Raw genomic sequence first — 9,746 nt, 5'->3', positions numbered from 1 at the left:
GAAAGGGGGGAGAAGGAGGAGGAGCAGGAGGGGGGGGGGGGGAGATTATATTCGCTGCTCAGTAATAAATGCACATGGATGGGAAGTCGGACAGATTGCTGGGGGATAGATCCGGGCGATCCGCTCTGGGAGGAGGCGGACAAGAGGGCGACCGGCGACCGAAGGCGATTAGTTTAGGTATTGTTTGGTAAGCGGGAAGGCAGGGGAAAAAAGAGCGACAGCAAGACCCGCGAGGGGCGTTGAGCATTGGGGGAGAAGCAGCAGAAAGAAGGGGGAAACACGAGCAGGCCCCAAGAAGGAGTCGAAGAGAGAGAGAGAGAGAGAGAGAGAGAGAGAGAGAGGTGAGATGTGAGATGTGAGGGGAGAGTCGAGTCGGGATGGAGAGCCTGACAGAGGCTGGAGGGAGGGAGCGATTATTCAGAACTGCGGTTAAGTTACCGTCCGTTGCTGGGCACTGGTAATTCCCTTACAGCGGTATATTACACCGTGTATACCTTCAGTGGCCACAAAGATTGGTTAGTAGATAAGGCGTTTATGATGTTTTTAAATATGACTTGGGTATGATAATTTTCTTATGATTTATTAGTAGCATAATAGAGGAGTAGACGGTGTACCTAGATAGAGGAGAGAGTACCTTACCTAGGTACCTGGGTTAGTAACTACCTAGTAACTTATGTCAGGTATTGTATTAATACCGGAATGCACTTAGAGATTCCAGCCTCAGGACATTGTTTGGATCGCCAGAATTTTTGGAGGGTGGCAAGGAGAATCAGTGGTATTCTGGACTATTTGAGTTCCAATAAAAGTAGAATTATCTAATTGTATTGCTATCCTCTATGTTATATACAGGATTCTTATGTACATAGGTATACATAACTATAAACTACTAGGTAGTAACTTAGGTACCTGTTAATGCGTAGGTACTCCGTACTAGTTTCACGCGTCCTCCACAGTTTAAACCGTCAGTCTGAAACGGCCGTCTGACAGGTGATTTTCATGCATTATCATTATTATTGATTAATACCGGAGGATCCACTGCGCTTGTCGAGCACGAGCTTTAGTACGGAGTACGGAGTACGGAATATACCTACGGAATATACCACTATGCAGTAGGTACCTCGGAGTATACGGAGGATAGGGACGGAGTACGGAATACGGAGTTTGGATGCTCGGCATTAATGACCATTATTCAGCACTATGTAGTACTCTTGATTTAGTTATTAGGAACTACCGAGGTAATTAGTCATAGCTGACAGAATAACATTTCCTTCATGCTCTTCAGCAGTCGTACTACTGCGTGGACTCCGTAGACTCCGTACTCAATTGAGTACCGGGATTTATGGAGCAACTTAATCTCCCCTGTGGCTCTCTTGCGTAAGATCGATGGGGCGCTTCTGGTGGACACAGTAGCCTACGTCAGGCTGCCAGGTACCTAGTTAGTTGGTAATACGACATATGAGCATGCTTGACTAGTCAAGTTATGGCGGAAATATCAGTTTATCAGTGACCTGTCTGTACTCCGGAGTAGACTCTGGCGGAAGATACAAAATCCTCCGGCAGGGAATCAGGAATTAAGGGTAATTAAAGGGGTCACGTGATATCGTGATCCGCGCGTCGTTCGCGTCGTGTCGTGCGGAGACAGAACAAAGAATCAACGACATCTCGAGCAGGGCTGGCAGGTCGTCACTGTCAGGATTGTCAGGTCTGTCTGTGCAGCCGGCCCCTCATGTCCAAGTCCCGCAATATCACAGACTACTTCAAAAGGCCCGACTTTTCCGCTGTCCGAGACCCAGATGAGGAGACGACGGAGGACTGCCAGGTGAGGCGTGCAGAGTCGGAGGCCTTGCCGCAGACAAAGCCAACGCCTTTGTTTGCCTCCTTTGCAGACTCAGTGGGCTCAGCGTCTCGCCAGTCAAGCCTTCCCGTTGGAAGCAGCTTTGCGGGGCGGTCTTCCTTTGATGGAAGCACCTCCCTCTCCCAACGGGTAGTCAGGAACGGCAGGGAGGTCGTCATCAGTTCTGACGGAGAATACACCGACGCCGAATCGCTAGAAGACCCTGAAGATCTGTTCAGAATCCTTGATACTACTGCTACTTCCACTACTACTAAAGTGCAGCAGGAAAAGGAAGAAGAGATGCCTCCCAGAAAGACGGGGAAACCCTCCAAATTCTCAAGCTCCAGCATCGATAAACTGCCGAAATACAAATTCACCCTCGACTCTCTCGTCACCCACACGGTAGACGATAACGAGACCGAGGCCGGGGTTTCCAAGGTCAGAGCTGCGTACGATGCCGCCGAGAAGGAGAGCGCCGCTGCCAGAGAAAACGGTGGGCGTCTGCGCGAGACCCTGTTGGCGTCGGCGTTGGGAACGGGCGACAAGAACGACGATGCCTCAGATATCCAGCGTCTGCTCCATGCAGTCCGACGAACAGAGGCCCTAGACCAAGACAAGGCGTGGTACTTCTTCAAGCAGGGCGTATCGTCGTCGTCGCCGTCCCACCCGCTCCCGCCCAAGTTCCCCGCTTCCAAGGTCTCTGCGAGGACATACGAAGCCGTTCTGCGAGGTTTGTGTGGATTCCAGCCCCGTATAGAGGGGGGTCCCTTGTCTCCCTGTACTGATTGCCTTCTAGACCCGACCACCCGCGCACGAGCGTTTCAGTCCGGCACCCTTGACGTCGCATTGGCAAGACATATGCTACCCGAAGAGGTGGTCCTCTGGATATTTCAGTCTGGTTCGTTCCGAATGCCTGGCTCTGCTATGGATTTAAGTACCAACCGTCTCCAGCTTCCTCCGAACAGCGTGATGACCTGAGGCATGCCTATTGCCGGGCGTTTAAGGTTAGTGGGCAGTTTCCACGTCGATCACTCCAGCTCACCCAGATCAGAGCGTAAACCCATCGCGCGTAGCCTCGCTGATCCTACCGAAACATATCGATACCCTCTTCGAAACTCTTGGTGCAACTTCTGACTCCCTCGACCTTTCCAAGCCGTTAATTCCAGCTTCGTCAGAGACAGGTAGGCATCCCATGAACTGTCGTCGTCGACCATGTCACAGTGGGTTTTAACTGTTCCTGGCCATGCTATAGGAAGTCTCGGCCACAAGGAATTCCAAACCCAATCATTGCTACTATCTTCCTTGGATCTTCTCCGCGGTACTGCCGATCGGTGAGCTGGCCTTCCTTTCCTTTGCGTTGGTATCATCAAATCTGACCTGCCTACCCAGATTCGCCCGCCGGACTCGAGTCCATATCTTACTTATCCTCTTTCGACTGGCTATCGACATATCCATCACTAGCAACAGCATTGTATGTTCTGAGCTCGAAGGAACCATCACCGCCTTGTTAGAAAGCGGGCTCAAGCCAGACGCAGAAAATATGGTGATTCTCTCCTATAGTATCCCTCCCTCTACCAACCATGACCGCTGACAAAAGCAGGCGCGGCAGATCTCGCAGGCAGTCTATGATACTGTCAACGACGCAGAATTCCAAGCTCGCTTGCTCCGCCACATTCTGCCGACGTCCGACTGGATCGCCCTATTACGGTGCCGTCTTGCCGTCTCCTTCCTTCTCCGCGATCCGGCGCCCCTCACCGAGGCGCCGGAGGCCGTTCTTGATTTGAACCGAATCACTGCCGTGCTGAAAGAGAAACGGTTCGATGTCAAGGCCTTCAAAGCCAAGGACCAGGGCGAGTATGATTTTGGTGAGCTGGGCGCCATCACCGTCCTGCTCAATATCGCCATCGACTCAAGCTGGGCCAAACTGAGAGCGGGGGCAGAAGGCGAAACCAACCGCGAGTATAACGCTGCAGTCGACGCTCTGGCCGACCGAATCAAGAAGATCTTCACCTCCATCGCGGACTCGGGGGCCTCGCACCTCCGCCGCACGCAGGCCAAAGAGGCCCTCGAGGCTCTGCACTACCGGACTGTGTACTCCATTCGGTCGAAGCCGCCACCGAAAAAGACCCTGTTTGGACCGAAAAATGACCAGGACTGGGAGGATATCGAGAAAAGCCGGGCTGCTTTCGCCCAGTTTACAAAAGGGCGTACCAAAGCGGAGATTGCAATTCGACCTCACGACCCATCTTGAATAGATCCCGAGACACTTGGGACGCATTTGGATTACGCCATGAACGGGGACAGCAACGTCACCCACACACTTGAATGATATAAATAACGAGATAGTTACGGAATTTGTATAGATTTAATGATATAAACAGGATTCAGCCGAACCAGCCTGGTAACTATACGATACTGCTCTATGCGAATCGAAGATTGCAAGGAATGACACGGTAGGAAACATCGCCAGCAAAGGGAAAAAACAGAATACGCAGGATATACGAGCGTCTCTCCTCAATCGTAGAATTTGCGGTTGACGTTCTTGCCGAAGAGAGTCTCTCGCACGGCGGGGAGGGCATCGATCTCCAGCAACCGCAGCCGCTCCTCGAAGGTGTTGTTGATTTCGATCTTTCCTTGGCTGCCTAGGATGGAAACACCGCCAGCACTGTCAATTAGCAAGCATTCTTTACAGAAAAGAAAGAGATACAAAAAAAAAAAAAAGAAAACAAAAAGAAAACAAGGTAGATCTTACGAGTCCTCCGGGAGTGGCTCCGACTCATCAATCTCCACGACGACCTCCCTACCGACATGGTCTTTAAACTCGGTAGCGGCCTCGACGATGGCGGCCCTGACGGCCTCGTAGTCCTTCTTGCGCGCGCGGACGGCAATCTTGTCTTCGTTGAGGGCGTAGAGGCCCTCGAGGACCAACCCGCGCAGGACAGCATCGTACTTCTTGGCATCACCCGCCGCGACGCCGGTGATCTGCTCGCGCGCCCGCTGGAACAGCTCGTCGAGCAGGGTCTGGCGCGCCGACAGCACGCGCAGGCGGGTCTTGTTGGCCAGCGTCGACCGTGTGATCTGCTGCGACATGGCGGCCTGCTTAAACTTCTTCTCGTACAGGGTGTCGATCGCCGCCGTCTCCTGCCGCACCAGCTTCGACTTCTCAATCGCAAACTCCTCGTCGGCCTTGAGTTGGATCTCCCGCGCCTTCTCCAGCGCTTCTTGCCGGATAAACGCCGTCATCTTGCGGAGCTCGCCCGCCACCTAAGACGTATTCGGTCTGAATCAGCCTTTTACCATCACACATATAGTCCACGGAAAATGCTCTACCTGATCGTCTGAAAGGGCATGGCTTTGCGACATTCTGGCGGTTGTCTCGATACGAACGGAGGGGGGGGGTACGTAATATAACCTGGCCACCAAGTCAGCTTCTCTTCACTCACTCACGGATAATGTCTCGTGTATTTCCAAACTACTCGTCAATAACAACACCATGATAACTTACCGGTTCACGGGGGGGTGCTGCAATCTGGCACAGCGTAAAGTGTTGCAGGTGAGGTGGTTGCTTGAAGCTCCGGCCACGGATCCGTGACTTGGCGGGAACTTTGGGGGGTTCAAAGACCAGACCAGACCAGACCTCCGTTTCTAAACAATCGAGTCTTGTCTCCCCGCCGTCCCTCCTTCAGACAAATCTATACTCATTTCCCTACCGGTCTCTTCCTCTCTCTATCTCTTTTGCCGTTTCGTGTCTCTCTCTTCTTCTGTATTAATAGTATGGCGCCGGCGTGCTCGAACACAGCTCGTTGACGTTCTGACCAGCTGCCTGTCTACCACCTTCACCGTCTGCAGACCAATGCGCTGGTCTTCTCCAGATGGGTACTCTGGGTGACTTGTCGCCGCAGGGTAGTGTGGCAGTATGTTTTATCTACATTATTCTGTTTTTTTTTGTTTTTTTTCTCATGTGAATCTATACTGAATTATCTCCTTAGATCGGGGTCGTTGTTGGGGTGATCTCGACCAGTCTGCAGGCGATCGGACTGACGTTGCAGCGCAAGTCGCATATTCTCGAGGATGAAAAGCATCCGTATGATCTCCGTCGACCACCGTACAAGCGTCGAAGATGGCAGGTAAGGCTAGGGGGGACGGGAAGGGGGAGGGTTCCTAATAGCAGCATATGTTGACTTGGACAGCTGGGGATGCTGATGTTCGTGGTCTCGAACATCGTCGGCAGCACGATCCAGATCACGACGCTACCACTGCCTGTTCTCTCGACTCTGCAAGCCGTGAGTATTGCCTTGTGAATGGCTAGATTTGTGGTCTTCTTCTCTCTGACAGACAAAAAACCACAGTCCGGCCTGGTCTTCAACACGATATTTGCAACGCTCATTCTCGGCGAACCCTTTACGAGATACTCGCTCTTCGGAACAATACTGGTGTGCATGGGCGCGGTGCTCATCGCCACGTTTGGGGCCATCGGTGAGCCTGCACATACTCTGGACCAGCTGCTCGAGCTGCTAAAGCGCCGGCCGTTCATTCTGTGGATGGCTGGAACGGTGGTGATCGTCCTGGTGATCCTGTCCGTGTCGCGAGCTCTCAGGTCGCTTTCATCTCCGTACCTGCGCCTGAAGCCGCGGCCGCTGCGTCTCCTCTCGCCCCTGCAAGCGCCGTACACGCCCAAGGGGCAGGCGCGTGTGCGGCTCTTCTGCGGCATGTGCTTCGGCCTTGTCAGCGGCATTCTCTCGGCGCACTCCCTGTTGCTAGCTAAATCGGCCGTGGAGCTCGTCGTGCGAACCGTCGTGGACCGCGTCAATCAGTTCAACCGGTGGCAGTCATGGGTGATCCTGCTGGGCATGATCGTCCTCGCTCTCACGCAGCTCTTCTACCTGCACCGCGGCCTCAAGCTGTGCAGCACCAGCGTGCTGTACCCGTTTGTCTTCTGCATCTACAACATCATCGCCATTCTCGATGGCTTGATTTACTTTCGCCAGGTCGGCCAGCTCTCCGCCATGCACGCCGGTCTCATCGCCCTGGGTACCATCATCCTCCTCAGCGGCGTGCTCTGCCTCTCCTGGCGACTGGAAGACATCGACAGCCACGCTGGGGTCACCGCCACGGCACCCTCGCAGACGGGATTAGGCCCAGGGATTGGCGGCGTGATGGATGAACACCTCCACCACCACCCGCCTTCACCAGATAGAATGACGAACCGCACCCTGGATTTGGAAAGCGCCGAGGCCGCCCGGCTACTGGGCGAATACGAACCCCTCCTCGAGAGACGCAGGCGATCTCACGAGCGGACCCCCAGTCTCCCGAGCTCGGCCTCCATCTGGGCCGAACTCGACGACGACGACGACGACGGCGACGACGAAGCCGAAGCCGAGGACGAAGATAATCTCTATAGAAGCGACTCGTCTCGTTTCAAATCCGCCCCCGCATATCGCCCCCGCAGCAAGAGCAGTCCGTTTTTTCCCCCCCGCCTGCTCGCCGGCCGGCGAAGCCTCCGTTCAAGCCAAACGTGGGGGTCTCGGTCTAGACGCGTGCCAAACTGGCGACGGACCTCTCTCCCAATCTCAACCGCATCCACGGCCTCACCACCACCCAGGAGATCTCTCCTCGCTTCATCATCCACCACAATCTCATATGGGGCCATCTCAACCGAACACCGTCCTCGTCGTCACGATACTGCTTCTCCTCGCTCCCAGCCTATTCCTACTACTCCTCCTACTACTTCCCCCCGCTCCAATCTCTTCCGGCGTGGACTCTGGTATTTTCAGCGGTGGATGGGCGGCGGGCCCTACAACCAGTGATTGACGGAGGCCAAGGCGGAACCCAAGATCCCGATTCGATAGGAATAGAAATCATGTCCACATTTAATATATAACATAACTACCTGGGTCCCCATTCTTGTATTGCTAAGTCCATTGGATCAGACACAAACACAGACAGCTCCTTATGAATCTCCTCGTTCCTCTGTACTACAAGTGTTCGTAAGAACTAAAATCTACTCATGATATAGTCTTGAAGTTATTTCAATCATGGATTAGTTTGACGTGGGACGCGACTTTGACATAACATGACTAGGAAGAAGAAATAGGGGAAAAGAAAGAGAGGAAATAAGAAAGGAAAAGGAAAAAAAAAAATAGAGAGAAATCGAGAATAACCACTTCGCCACGGAAATCAAGTACACCCTGAACACCGCCACCTCCACCGTCGTCTAGGAGATGCTGAACGGAAAACAAAACCCGGATTAAGCCCAGCCTGGTTTCCCGACTATTTGCGATTTCGTACGGTCTCTGAATCAACGTGCTTTTGTTCAATTTGTCTTTCTTGTTTGGAATTTGCTTATCATTTATTCGCTTCTTTTCTGTTTTTTCTTTTTTTTTTCTTTCCTTTTGGGATCCACAAGTCGAGCCGCAGGCAGTTGATCGGATTGGGCATGTTCAGATCGGGGTATCATGGAAGAAAAGCATGGAGCAATGGCCTATCTAGAGCCACCTCGCAGAGGGGGTTGTAGACGTTTCACAACTCTTTTATGCCGTCGGTTGATGTTGAGGCGGCATGCGATTCCCCACGGGCATGCCCGGGTACTGTCCGCCAGCCTGCTGTTGCTGCTGCAGGTTCTGGTAGTAGGCCATCTGCTGCTGCTGCTCGTGTGTCATGTAGCCCGGCTGCATGCCACCGGGGCGCGGGATGCTGGACTGCTGCGCAGCCACGCTGCTGTGGCCGACGTCCTCTGGGGTCTCGGCCGGCACGTCGGCCGCGTCGACGCCATTCTCGGCGCTCGCAGGGTCGGGGGCATTCAGACAGGCCTGGAATTGCATTAACACCAAAATAACGTAGATCATGTATATCATAAGATTATCTCTACCTGAATGAGATTCTTGCCCTCAGCCTTGGTGACTAACGGTTGGAGTTTCGGGGTGGTGAAGGTGTAGACGAGTCCGGTTTCGGACACGACCAGCAGGAGGACTTGGGTGCCAGTGAGGACGGAGAGCTCGTAGGCCTATCAATTAATTAATTAGTTAATGATCTTTGTGGGTTTCAAGAAAAAAAAAAGTAAAAATGATATCAATTGTTGTAGGAAGAGAGGGGAGGTGGATTGGTGTGTGGGGGTCGAGACGTGCCAGGGACGGGAGAGGACCGTCCAGACGCGCGACGTACCTTCTTCATGATGCCAGCCTTCCGCTTGGAGAAGGTGATGTGGCGACGCGACTTGTCCTGGATGAACTTGATCTCGATCTTTCTACGCTCGCGGCCGGGCTTATCCTCGTCGTCGTCATCGTCGTCGGCGCTGAGGCGAGAGCGTTTGGGGCCGCGGACGTCGGGGGCGCCGTTACCGGCCGCCTGCTGCAGGTCGTCCTGAGTGGGCGAAGGGTTCTCGTCTCCGACGGCGGTGATGTCGGCCATGGTGAGCAAGCTGGAGGGATGCAGAGCGAGAGAAAAGGCAGTGGAGTGGAAGGAGGGAAACGGACGAGAGGCAGCTCACAGAGTGTCACTTCTGAGGTGCCTAAAGAGGAATGATGCTTGGGCGAGGCAGTGACCGAATCGAGTAACGCGTTTGTGAGAGTCAGGTTTGGGTAAGGTCAGAAAATGGGAGGGAGTTGAGGGGGTGCGAGAAACTTGAAGGGTAGGCGGTGGGTCATGTGACGATTACCATTACGGGCGAGTCTGTACTAGTAGTAGTATAGTTTGTTACTAAACTACCTAGTATATTACAGTACACCTACCTAGGTACCTATACTGTAAGTGTAATACCAATGTTTGCCAAGCTCAGCGCGTTCTTAGACGTGGCGCTGACCAATCTTATCGGCCGACGCCAGTCACGAAGTGCTATTACCACTAGTACGAGCAGAACCACATTACCACTAGTACCAACTAGTAACCACCTATAGTAGTAGTAGTGTAGTGTAGT

The 9,746-nt window shown here is 53.3% G+C and overlaps 4 protein-coding genes across 4 annotated transcripts; 2 read left to right on the top strand and 2 right to left on the bottom strand.

Moving 5' to 3' along the window:
- Positions 1 to 1,726: 1,726 nt before the first annotated feature.
- ASPZODRAFT_74944 (hypothetical protein) lies at positions 1,727 to 4,085 on the top strand (the record flags this gene model as incomplete). The annotated part of the gene is made up of 7 exons (XM_022730004.1): positions 1,727 to 2,564; positions 2,631 to 2,732; positions 2,786 to 2,842; positions 2,908 to 3,015; positions 3,087 to 3,165; positions 3,224 to 3,377; positions 3,435 to 4,085. 7 exons carry the CDS (start codon positions 1,727 to 1,729, stop codon positions 4,083 to 4,085), a joined length of 1,989 nt encoding a protein of 662 aa, XP_022577649.1.
- A 263-nt stretch (positions 4,086 to 4,348) lies between these two features.
- ASPZODRAFT_146429 (hypothetical protein) lies at positions 4,349 to 5,077 on the bottom strand (the record flags this gene model as incomplete). Its single annotated transcript, XM_022725181.1, has 2 exons — positions 4,349 to 4,499; positions 4,587 to 5,077. 2 exons carry the CDS (start codon positions 5,075 to 5,077, stop codon positions 4,349 to 4,351), a joined length of 642 nt encoding a protein of 213 aa, XP_022577648.1.
- Positions 5,078 to 5,713: 636 nt separating this feature from the next.
- Positions 5,714 to 8,110, top strand: ASPZODRAFT_136689 (hypothetical protein). The gene is made up of 4 exons (XM_022724112.1): positions 5,714 to 5,748; positions 5,824 to 5,961; positions 6,025 to 6,117; positions 6,184 to 8,110. Exons 3-4 carry the CDS (start codon positions 6,031 to 6,033, stop codon positions 7,639 to 7,641), a joined length of 1,545 nt encoding a protein of 514 aa, XP_022577647.1. The 5' UTR covers positions 5,714 to 5,748; positions 5,824 to 5,961; positions 6,025 to 6,030; the 3' UTR covers positions 7,642 to 8,110.
- On the bottom strand, positions 7,927 to 9,371 carry ASPZODRAFT_136688 (hypothetical protein). Its single transcript, XM_022724111.1, has 3 exons — positions 8,996 to 9,371; positions 8,703 to 8,837; positions 7,927 to 8,643 (listed from the first exon to the last, which is right to left on the bottom strand). Exons 1-3 carry the CDS (start codon positions 9,239 to 9,241, stop codon positions 8,365 to 8,367), a joined length of 660 nt encoding a protein of 219 aa, XP_022577646.1. The 5' UTR covers positions 9,242 to 9,371; the 3' UTR covers positions 7,927 to 8,364.
- Positions 9,372 to 9,746: the final 375 nt, after the last annotated feature.

This window comes from Penicilliopsis zonata (assembly GCF_001890105.1).
Source record: "Penicilliopsis zonata CBS 506.65 unplaced genomic scaffold ASPZOscaffold_21, whole genome shotgun sequence".
NCBI classification, from domain to species: Eukaryota; Fungi; Ascomycota; class Eurotiomycetes; order Eurotiales; family Aspergillaceae; genus Penicilliopsis; species Penicilliopsis zonata.
Note: the sequence above shows the minus strand (reverse complement) of the source record. Positions and strands in the feature narration are given on the sequence as shown.

What these genes read in the sequence shown, in the direction of transcription:
- ASPZODRAFT_136689 (XM_022724112.1), top strand. Translation starts at nt 6,031, where the DNA reads ATGCTGATGTTCGTGGTCTCGAACATCGTCGGCAGCACGATCCAGATC. An exon ending in TTCTCTCGACTCTGCAAGCC is followed by an intron (nt 6,118 to 6,183) that starts GTGAGTATTGCC and finishes AAAAAACCACAG; the next exon opens with TCCGGCCTGGTCTTCAACAC.
- ASPZODRAFT_136688 (XM_022724111.1), bottom strand. Translation starts at nt 9,241, where the DNA reads ATGGCCGACATCACCGCCGTCGGAGACGAGAACCCTTCGCCCACTCAG. An exon ending in AGGCTGGCATCATGAAGAAG is followed by an intron (nt 8,838 to 8,995) that starts GTACGTCGCGCG and finishes ATTAATTGATAG; the next exon opens with GCCTACGAGCTCTCCGTCCT. An exon ending in AGGGCAAGAATCTCATTCAG is followed by an intron (nt 8,644 to 8,702) that starts GTAGAGATAATC and finishes ATGCAATTCCAG; the next exon opens with GCCTGTCTGAATGCCCCCGA.